The 11631-nt window shown below is 32.2% G+C and overlaps 2 protein-coding genes across 2 annotated transcripts; one reads left to right on the top strand and one right to left on the bottom strand.

Annotated features, from left to right (window-relative positions):
• The first annotated feature begins 3069 nt into the window (after positions 1-3069).
• Positions 3070-5012, top strand: LOC107423141 (dof zinc finger protein DOF1.4). The gene has a single exon (XM_016032666.4). The coding sequence runs from the start codon at positions 3526-3528 to the stop codon at positions 4468-4470; it is 945 nt and encodes a 314-aa protein (XP_015888152.3). The 5' UTR covers positions 3070-3525; the 3' UTR covers positions 4471-5012.
• Positions 5013-8206: 3194 nt separating this feature from the next.
• LOC107423152 (uncharacterized) lies at positions 8207-11421 on the bottom strand. The gene is made up of 3 exons (XM_016032678.4): positions 10957-11421; positions 8902-9101; positions 8207-8742 (listed from the first exon to the last, which is right to left on the bottom strand). Exons 1-3 carry the CDS (start codon positions 11044-11046, stop codon positions 8490-8492), a joined length of 543 nt encoding a protein of 180 aa, XP_015888164.1. The 5' UTR covers positions 11047-11421; the 3' UTR covers positions 8207-8489.
• Between the last annotated feature and the right edge of the window lie 210 nt (positions 11422-11631).

Here is an 11631-nt window from a genome sequence, read left to right as displayed (position 1 = left end):
TTAAAACTTAGTATACTTATAAATAAATTATTAATATTGAATAGAATTTTATTATGTATGTTTACGATCCACATGTTTAAAATAACTCCAACACCCCATATGAGGCAAGGGTATTCCTCATTTAATCAGGGAATCTCCAACCATTGGCTGTGGATTTGAGCACGAATTGGATTAAATGGGTGTTTTTGCCCTCTTCATCCCATTTAGGCATTTTGGGACCCTAGACCTGTTCGCACCTTCTTGGATTCAAACCCAATTTGTACAATAAGCAAAACAAAAGGAAATAATTGAAAACATGGGAGTGAATTTTCTCCTTGTGTTTTTGTCAACAACTAAACAAGAGAAAACATTTTGCAAGGAAATTCATTTTTTTGTTGTATATAATTTACTCATCGAGTCAAACATGACAAAATGTAAATATTTTTTCCTCCCATTTTTTTTCCCATTCTTTTTCTCTTCACTTTATTTTTTTCCCCCTTATAGTTTCATAACTTCAAACAGAGGAATAGTCAATCTAATGGAATAAAATTTTCCAACTTACACAAAGTAGCGTAGGAATAGCAATTTCATTTCTATATTATTCCATATATATATATATAGATATATATATATATATATATGTAGGTGTAGAAGTGAAATTAAACTACTCCATATGTTGAACGTGCCGCCTTAAGGTTTATATGTTCATAGCAATGTGATGATTATGTACCGTGACCATGGCCTGATAGGAATAAGATTATGGTTGCTGGAGCTTAACGGCAGGGCACAAGCATAATTTGGCTGATCCAAAAAACTATGTATGCATACACATTTCCTAAGCAAGACTTTTATACATGTATCTTATTCGTGTCTGCTCCAATTAATATTAAATAAAATTCTCACTTAAGCCCGTGGCCGCCAATTCACGTTTGATGATGCAATTTCGTATACTTAATTAATTTGTTAATGAATTAATCATATAAAATTAATTTAAAATGAGAAAATATTCCTCACCAAACTAAACACAATCCATGTTCCTACCTGGAATCATCAATTATCCAACTGGTTCAGACTATAGGGCCCATAATCCCATCATATCCCGCCACGTGCATTTGATTTATAATAATATTTTCTCTATTAATTTAACAGTGTTATTAATATTAAAGAACAAGGTTGCTTCTTTGTAAATAGGCAGGCTAATCAGCAAAAAATAAAAGATCAATGACCCACCAAACGATTGGCATGTGTTTTACTTTTGTTTAATTTTTGTTTGTTGATTTAATTTTGGTCAGTCGGAGGTGAAAAATTTTATATTGTTTTTAAGTGTCAAAGTGGAAATGATGGAGTTTGGTGGACAAGTTAGACTGTTTTTCTTAAAATTTTTATTATTTTTTAAAATTCGATTTAATAATTAAGTTTTAATTCTCTAAGTCATATTCCAAATTGTGCGACAGACATTCTGTTTTGTCCTTTTGAAAATGTGGAAGACGACCATACAAGAAACTTTACCTAACCGACCCACCAACTAATTTGATTTCCTTTAATATACGCTTAGATTATAATATAAATGCTTTCAGCGTGACTTAATTATGTGCACGTGGCTTTCGTGGTCCTATTTTTGACACGCCCAATTTGCACAATAACAATTTTTTCATTTTGCCCAACATTCAAAGAATATTACCATTTTCCCTCTGATTAAAATTCCATTTTGGGCTCCAAGTTTTTGTATCAAATTCAGAGTGCATGCAATCTGATACATATTCAGTACATATGGTCATATAAATTCCAAGCTGACTAAAAAATCCCACAAAATATTTCTTAATTATTGAAGTTCAATAGTTAATATAAGTCCGTAATCAATTAATTATTGTGTTAGAAATATATATTTCTCTTTAGTAATTAATCGCGTTTATAAATTTTATGCTCACCTGAGTAATTTTTATATACAACTATTTAATTTAAAACATTGAAATAGGGATGGTAATTTTTATTGACAAGTTGCACCGGTTTAATATCAGTGTTAAAGGGATTGATCTGTCTAATCCATTTAAATAAAATATTATTATTATTTATATTATTTTATTATTTTTTCCATTATAATATATTAAAATATAAACTTATTTTTCATTAATTTTAATTTTTATACATTAATTTAACTTATTTATATTAATTCGTGTTAGTTTTGAATTAACTAAATGAGTTGTTTTTAAATTGAATTTTATGTCAGGACCCAATATCAACCTTACATTTAGAGAACTATTTTTTTTTTTAAATAAAAAAATAAAAAAACTTGAGAAGATTTTGAAGTGATTTTTTTTATTATTATTGCCACAAATGATTTTTTTTATTATTATTATATTTTCTTATGGTGATAAGTGCATTTGGAAGCAATAAAAACACTTTCTGTATTATTTAGTGAAAGGAAAATTATAAAAACACTGTTGTTGATCTTGTTTCGAGAAAATCATATATTTGACAATTTTAGAAGAAAACACTAATTAGTTGATTCTTTGAAAATTACTCCTCTAGGAAAGTGATTTCCCAAACAGGTTCTTAAATATTTTCAGCTAAAAAACAGTAACTAACAATTAGAGAAGTTGTTTTGGAATTAAACTCTATTGCATGGCTTTACTAAGTTTTAGCATTTAATCACTTCTACGTAGGTCCATAGAAGGAGATTGGAGAATGAGATTGGGGCATTTACCAGCTACCCCACTAGCCACGTGATGCCAACTGTTTCTAGCACTACAAAATTGGTCCCACACAAAAACCCACCCCAGCCCACCCCTGTCCCACCTATAGAACTTCGTTCAATTTCGTAGATGAAGAAGATGAACCCGTGGACCGCAAAGTACTTTCATTCCTCTGTGCCTAAGTTTTCTTAAATTATTTTCATAGCACATCACCACCATGCACATATATATCTACGTTCTTTTTACACCCTTCCGAACATACAAAGCACTATCAACGGTCTAAGATAACCCACGTGTCAACAACCCACCGTCACCTTAGTGGCTAAGTAATTTCCTCTCTTTTGCCTCTTTCACCCTTCAAGAATTCTTGTTATAAAACTCTGTGAGGATGAGAGAGGTAGTGGTAGTAGTAGATTTTGTTAACTAAAATCTCATAATCTCATAGCCAATCAAATCCTATTTTGCCAGCTTAGGACTTTCCCATCTAATTAATCCTATATTGTTCAGTTTTCTTATATAAGGTGTACATACATATAGAGAGAGAACAGAGAGAGAATTTAGAATAGATAAAGATAAAACAGAAAGTCTCAAAAAGACATGCTCACTTCTCATCAGCTTCCTAGGCGTTTCCTTGCATTTGACATCAACCTATTAGTATTACCAATTTTTTCCCATCAGAAACATACAACTATCTGGCTTATAAGCAACAATTTCATCCTCTTGCTCTTTTTCATATTACTTTCTCTTCTTGTAATTCCCCGATCCAAAGGCTAGACTCATCGATTAATTGGTTGATTTTTCCATTCATCTGGATTGGCAGGCAGAGGATTGCCATAGCTAATAATCTGAAAATATGGGATTGAGTTCTAAGCAGGTAATTAGCAGTGATGGGCTTGATTGGAGTCGGACTTTCTTGCAGGCTCAGACTAATTTGCAGCTACCAAAGTCGACATCGATGAGAAGGCAACAGCAACAGCAACAAAACCAGCTGCAGCAGCAATCTGAGGCCTTAAAATGCCCAAGATGTGAGTCTTCAAACACCAAGTTTTGTTACTACAACAACTACAATAAGTCCCAGCCCAGGCATTTCTGTAGAACTTGTAAGAGACATTGGACTAAAGGTGGAACTCTTCGAAACGTTCCCGTCGGTGGTGGCCGGAAAATTAAGCGGCCGAAGAAATCGGGATCCGGTACTGCTGCCACCACCTCCGCCACCGCCACCACGACCACAACAGCCACTGCCACCACTACCTCTGCTGCTGCTACCGGAAATTCGAATACTAATGGAAATCGGCTAAGTACCCACTTGACATTTCAGGGTCATGAGCAACAAAGGCAAAGTAGTGTTTCTCTTGCTCTTGGGGATGAGAAGAACAACGTGTCGGAAATCTTCTACCAGGCTCTTATTCGTCCTCCTTCTCTTCCGCAGCAGAATTTGATTGGCTCCAACAGCAATATTAATCGAAGTTTTTTGCTTTCCAATCTACCTTCTTCTCAAGATCAACAAAGCCTAAACTTTCCCTTAATCTCCAACTCTGCTTCTTTGGACCCCAAGAACTCTTCGATTTCTACCTCGTTTCCGACCTCGAATAATGTTTATAACTATGTTGATCATCAAGATTTTAAACTCATGTCGGAGCCGAGCATCACCGGCAGCACCACTCAGCCATGGCAAATAGTAACCACTACAACAAGCAGTGGCATGGACATGTCAAACTACTGGAATTGGGAAGACATAGATAACCTTGTGTCTGCTGATCTCAATGTGCCTTGGGATGATTCTGACATCAAACCATGAAAGATCCTCAATGTTTTTAACCTTACTAGTAGATTACTTTTCTTAATTTGTAAAGATTTTTCCATGTGAATTAATTAGAGTGTGTTTGATGCAGGTAAAAAAGTCTCTTTAGTGAATATTAATTTTTGTTTTCAGGGTGTAAAATTTAAAACCATTATATTCTCTCTCAACGCTGTAATTGATAAAGAGAGATTTAGAGAACTTAGGGGGTTCACAAGCTGTGGTTTTTTCAGCTTTGAGGGCCAATTGATGAAGTTGTTCTTCATAATTTGTAGCTCTTTCTGTCTCTCTGTCTTTGGATATTCTTGGTGAGGAAGAATAGTATAATGATGTGTGTAAGTGGGGGTTAGGTTAGTATATCAGGTCTGTCAATCACAAAATAGATCTTGATGGAATTTTTTTGGGGGTGCGTTGTGATGGAGGATGACACTAGAAGAGATGGGGTCTCCCTCCAGCAGGGCTGATTGACAGAATGTGATGGAAGATTCTTGTGGATATGTTTATATGCACAATTTTATATCTGAATTATGATATTGCATGGATTTGTTTGCCCATACACATTTCATCACCACTTATTTTTTTCTATTTAGAGCCATGCTTTACTTTATCCTGTATTATGATATATATATATATATATCTCTACAAAACCAAAGGCTGACCTATTAGCTCTTAAAGGACTTCAAAATTATAAATGGTTCAGGTCTTATAAGGTTTACTTCATCCAAATAAAGCTTTAGAATTTCATTGAACCCATATTAAATTATTAATTTATTTTTAAATTTTACTCATGAAAGCAATTTAAAAGCTTAATAAAAAGATTCTAAAGCTAAAAATATCAAGTTGGCTTGATATGAACCTTACTATATATGTAATTTTGTTATAATTGTCTTGTATGCAGATGGTATAATCGGCTTTACATAGTTATATTCGGATTTAATTGGAGTCATATGCATATACATATAACATAAGTGTTTAAGTTCAACATAACAAAATTATATTAATTCTAATTGCATCAGGATAATTTGAACTTTTTATTAAGTAAGAATATGATGCAAATTAATTAGGATATATTAGTTACTTAAACTTTATCTTTACTTATTTATATATCATATATTATGATATTATAAAATAGTTATTATATATAATATTATCCATAATATATATCTATTTAGATATATATATATATATATATTAATGAAGTGTTATAAATATTTTTCCAACATAAAATAAAAATCTGACATATCATTAAAGGTGTCATCTCAATTAATAATTTAATATTAAAATTTTAATCGAACATGTGACTACTTTTAAGATGTCATGATGTTATATATGTCTCACGAAAGGTAAGAATCATGTTTCCAACAGATTTTTTTGAATAAAACCTCAAAGAGGAAGGAGCATCAAACTATTAAGTATAATTCCAATGTTTCCAACACATCAAATGTAAATATATAGTGTTGATTTATTGGAAACTTAGTTCTCATTTTATGTCTGATACCATATAATATAATAAGTATTAAAGAATACTATTTGTCCAATTAGGATTTTAGTATTAATTCATTAATTGAGATAACATTTTTAACATGACATGTCACAAGATGTACACCTTCAATTGGAAATGTTCCTAACAAACAACTCTATATATATATATATATATATATTCCTCAAATCATCTAAGAATCTGTAATTGATATTGTATAAAATAATTTTATATTAATACCGATTGTTAATAAAGCTGCTATTTTAACACTAAAATCTGTTTCCAGAGTGGTACTTTTTCCTCATTCTCTAGTTCCGGTTTTAGGGGCTACCGAGCATGTGCATGTGGGGGGCCACTATTCCAAAGCATGTTCATCTCAAAATACAAACGCGCCTTCTCTTACACCAAATGGACCTACAGAATATTTGTGGCTATGAGAAATATAGTACTAATCAGGCTCTGTATCTGTGTCTAAGAAAAATATAGTATTTAATGAGGCCAATTAAGTGTGTGTTTGTGTGTTGCATTGGCTGAATCCAAGTAAAATTCTTATCGAATTCATCATGGTTATCTGTACTTTTAATTAATTCTTTGCATAACTTAGATGGAAAGTAATGTATATTAATAAAAAGTTCATGACATATATTGTTGGAAAGCTGATAAAAATTAGGGAGAGTACTGGCTTAAGTATCAATTATTCAATAATAAACTTGGGATTCAAGATACCCAGTAGTTTTCATGGTGTTAAAAACTACCAAGGAACTTGGTTTATGCGCAATGGATGTTGTGGCCTCAAAAATCACATTATCAGTTTATCATAAACCAGGGGCCTTTTCAGTTCAAAGAAAATTCTGTTTGTGAGTATTCGCCAAAAAAATTTTCAGTTTGTTAGTAATTTTGAAATACCTAATATCACTTTTAAGAAGATGTATTCGAAAGTCTCCCATCTATAATCCTTGACTAAAATATAATTCAAACAGTCCACTTGTGCTTATAGGCGCCCCATATCAGTGTCTGTGGATGTCTTTTAGTGGTTCTAAGCCGTTCCAGAACTTTAAGTATAGTCTAGAATATTGGATAGGAGCCTTGTTGATAGACATGGATCCTAATTCATGGAAAAGTGAGACAAATTCTATCGGGGAAATATGATGTGTTAGAATTAAAGTTACAAAGGGGAGTTTGTGATGTTCAAGTTCAAAGTGTTTCATTACTTGTAAAGTGGTTCAAACGAACTTGACCAAATAAATCGACTGATCATTTGGCTAACAAAAAGGAATACTTTTCGAGTTTAATTTTACACACACACACATATTTTTTTCGTTTTTTTTTTCCTTTTGCGTGTATGCGTGTTAACCATGCATAACTTTCTTAATTGTAAAGAAATTAGCAATTTTATATTATTTATTATAAATATTAGGCCCTAAAAAAATCGGGAATCTAAGTTGGGTTCTAGAATTTGCCTAGTTTTTTTGGGATGGTCATGGGGATGAATTTATAGGCTCCAATATTGACTTAGAAGATCTTAAATTCAACCAAACATAAACAAATATCATTGACAAGAGAGTTGCACTTCATAGTATATTATTAATTGCATCACTCTTTTTTTATTTTATTTTATTTTTTTTATAAGATTATTACAATTAAGGGGGGAGGATTTTTACCGAGATCAAGTTTTGAAGCTGGAGTTAAAAAGTGTAACCTTAGTAGCTTTTGCTATTGGACGAAATCTAAGAATACAAAATAAAAAAAAAAAAAATTAAATGAGATTGGCTTAGATGATTAGGAATTTAGTGTAAAGATAAAAAGAAAAAAATAAATAATAGTAAAAAAAATATTGCTTCAAAAACAGTAATTGCATTATTCTATTTTTATCATTCTCCAACAGTAATTGCATTATTCTATTTTTATCATTCTCCAACACGTAAAGAAGGCACCGATGGGAATTTCCAGACATTCAGACCGGTTTAGAAATAAAAAAGAATGCATTTTACATTTTCAACCTTGGAAAATATAATCTTTACGGGGGCTAAAAATGCTATACCAAGAGTCTAAAGGCACACGGGTATGTTTATTTTCCAGGTATATTTTTATTTTCCATCATGCAGATTCTCAAAGACTTTATCCGTTAATTAAAACAATTAAATAGTTGGGACTCGTTAAGAAAGGTTATTGTGTTTTTCACGCTTTAATGTCAATGTTTAACCATGCACAAAGAGATAAAAGCTGGATTTCCTAGAAAATTACCAAATTACTATCTCAGGGGAATATTTCCTCCAATTTGAAGGGTAAAAGTTTATGAGTGGCTGCACTTGGCCATAAGAGCTGGGTTACAGTCCAATGGTTGAAAGAGTCATCCTCCTAATATTCACAAACTTTAAGAAAAAATGAAAGTAACAAGTAGAATCGTCACCTAATTAAACTCCTTATCATACATAAATCGAATCTTGTTCATATCCAGTGTCCTGTATTCGAAACACACATATGAGAGTCAAGTAGAACATATCTCAGCTTTTTCCTCAGCTCATGATCCGCTAAAAGCCTATAGATTTCCCATTGTAATCCCAGTGTCTCTACTATAGGTTCCCTGACCATCATTCGCTTTGGAATAACTAACATAATAGATCTCGGACAATATGCCTGTTAAGACGACAAATGCAGCCCCAGCAGCAAAGACTCCTTTTCTTACTTTCTCACATGAAATAGGCTTTTCTAATTCGACTGTGTACCTCGTGTGGTAGGCATTTGTCACCGAAGCCCCAAGCAAGCATGACTCAGCAATAACAAAACAGACCCTGAAATTTGTATGAGCAAAACAATTCAACTTTAAAATCTGGAATTAAAGATATGTTAGTGTAGGAAAATTCCTTTGGTTAGACATGCTGCTGAGCTTGTCAATTGAATTTGAGTACTTATACTTGAGCAAGATAAACAATTGCATTAAAATTACATACCAGCAAGTAATAAATAGGGCAATTGCACATGACCTAGAGCCGCTGGGTCTTAAGGCCTTCCCACAGCACAAGCATCGGCTTGCCACCATTATAAGTGCTTGGCTTGCAAAGAGGAACACAAATGATCCCACACCTAAGCCCGTTGCAATATCTTTGTCATATACACAATAGTTGTAAGTAGCACCTTGTGCTACCTTTGCCTGCCAAAGAAAAGTGCAATAGATGAATTAGGACTCAGTTTTCAACTTTACAAGACGCATAAGAACTAGTATTGTTATAAATATCCACCAGGAAGATCATAGCATTTTTCACAATGAGGTTTTGTATTAAGACTTATTATTCGATTAGTTTTATTGCCAAACCTCTGCCCCCCCACACAAACAACTTTCCTATCTACCAAATAAACAAATTGACAGAAAAGTCAAAGACCAGAAGGAAAGATATATATCATAGGATATGTACCTCCCAGCTTAATTTTGCCAAAACTCAATATAACATTTTTATATCCCTGAACTGTTCCAAATATAGGAAAGAAATATATATATATATATATATATATCATAACATTATTCAGTGTTATGAACACTGTTTATAAATGTTTACGAAGGGAAGATATACTGGAAAAGAAAACCATGATATACTATTTCTAGTGTTTACCGACACTGTTAATTTATAAATGTTTCTTAAATATGGCATAGTGAACAAGATTTCTTCTATTTTGTGTTTGCATTTTCAGAAAAAACAGTTGCAAGTTTTAAAACCAAACAGAGCTTAAATCTCATTCTCATGCATCCAATGCAAATGATACCACAAAAGGTTCACACCCTATTAGAATCTAAAGGAAAACGATCCTTTGATTTAACAAAAAAATTCACCTTTAAAAATTAAATTTTCAAGATATGCATATCTTGTTAACCACACATGATTTGTTAGTTGAGAAACTTGGGACTTGATAATTAGCTGTATCTGTAAGCCAAAATTCACATTCTCACAACATCATGGTTAAAAGCAAAAAAATATATATATTGAAGGAAAACACAAAAGAAAAGGAACAAATGAGAGAAACAAAGAGTAACAGAGTAGATTATTGATATGGACCTTCTACAATGATATTTATGGGTTCCCGATGAGTAAATTAATGAACAATCCCATTGTCAGACTATGAGTTTCTAAGCCAAAATAATTTGTTTTATTAGAAGTATAAAAATATGTTAACATTCGAGCAATGTTGGTGTAGCAATGAATCTTCCATGTATGAGCCGAAGAGGGGATAATGCATCAAACTAAAATGATCATGACAATTTGCAACCTCCTAACAATATATAACTGAATCTTTATTCTGGAATATAAAAGAGGGAAAGAAAAAAAGAGGGAAAAAAAAAAAAAAATTGCTAACTGATTTTTACAGACTAGTCAAATGACTTAACGGAAAATTTGGATTTGATTACTAAATCCTACTTTTTCTGAACTTTTGACCATCATGTGAAATATTATGAAGTCATAAATTTTCAAGGCAAAGGAGATTAGACACAGGAGACCGAATATGTGCGCAGCCTTAATTAAGTGCTTCCCTAATAAACAGCTGTTTAGACTCAAAACACAATAAATTTTACTATTGCTGAAGAAAAATAAATAAATAAATAAATTTCAAGCCAATTCACCCCAAACCTGTTAACACTACAAGTTTCCATCAATCAATCATTCAATTTTCAGCATCGTTATCCAAAAATCCAAGATTTAACCTTTTGTTTAAGCAAAATAACCAAAAAAGAAAAAAAAAAATCCGATCAACTCCCTTTATTATCATTATTATTATACCAATAAATTTCTCATATACACTTCTTATCAGAGGAATTGAAAAACCCATTTCAGCAACAGGGTTATCCAGATCAACAAAAATACCATTCCTCTTAACTCCCAAAACAATAAAATGAAACAAAATTATATTATTAATTAACAAAAAGAAAAAAGAAAACAAAGAAGTATGTATTTGGGGCTATACTGACTGAACTCTCTGTACCAACCATAAGTATTAACACAGACAGAGAAACTCACAGTAGTCCTTCTCTGCTCAGCAGCAACAGCAAGCGCAAAAGCAATCAGATCAAACACAAACACGACAACCAATAACAGCGTTGAAGCCATGCTCTCTTTCTCTGCCTCAAACCCCAGACAGATTGAGAAAAGGAGGACCAAAAGATTAAAGTAAACTACTCAGTTACACAAAACATTAAATTCTAAATAATTAAACTTATTTATGACAGAAACGCAAGCGCTTATCTTAAACCCTTTGTTTTTTTAATAATTATCATTATTTTATTAATTTCATATGGTTGATGCGTGGATCAGCACCACATGATGAAGATGAACACGAGGAAAACCATAAAAAAAAAAAAAGACAAAAAAAACAAAAGGAAAGAAAAACAAAAGGAAAATGGATTCTCTAACTGGCATATAGATTTACGGTAAAAGCTGATAGGTGGATTGCTTTTCTATATTTTTGCAGCTTATTAATGCTTTTATTTTTGTTATTATTATTATTATTATTATTTTTAAGGATAACAGGCTGCTTATAATGCTTTGGGTGTTGGACAAGGTAATAAAAGTTTTCCCACTAGTTTAAGCCAAATAAAAAGGTTTTTCCCACGCGGGGTTTTGCCCGCGTGTTGAACACTCGTTAATTAATTAGTTTATTTTGTTAATGTTTCTTTTTTTCTTATTGGTTTAATT

The sequence above is a fragment of the Ziziphus jujuba genome, chromosome 1 (assembly GCF_031755915.1).
Source record: "Ziziphus jujuba cultivar Dongzao chromosome 1, ASM3175591v1".
Classification (NCBI taxonomy): domain Eukaryota; kingdom Viridiplantae; phylum Streptophyta; class Magnoliopsida; order Rosales; family Rhamnaceae; genus Ziziphus; species Ziziphus jujuba.
Note: the sequence above shows the minus strand (reverse complement) of the source record. Positions and strands in the feature narration are given on the sequence as shown.

Bases quoted from the DNA above. Each gene is read 5' to 3' on its own strand.
- LOC107423152 (XM_016032678.4), bottom strand. From the start codon at position 11,046: ATGGCTTCAACGCTGTTATTGGTTGTCGTGTTTGTGTTTGATCTGATT. The intron at 9,102-10,956 runs GTGAGTTTCTCT...TTTCTTTGGCAG, and splicing joins CTGAGCAGAGAAGGACTACT to GCAAAGGTAGCACAAGGTGC. The intron at 8,743-8,901 runs GTATGTAATTTT...TACAAATTTCAG, and splicing joins GCCCTATTTATTACTTGCTG to GGTCTGTTTTGTTATTGCTG.
- LOC107423141 (XM_016032666.4), top strand. From the start codon at position 3,526: ATGGGATTGAGTTCTAAGCAGGTAATTAGCAGTGATGGGCTTGATTGG.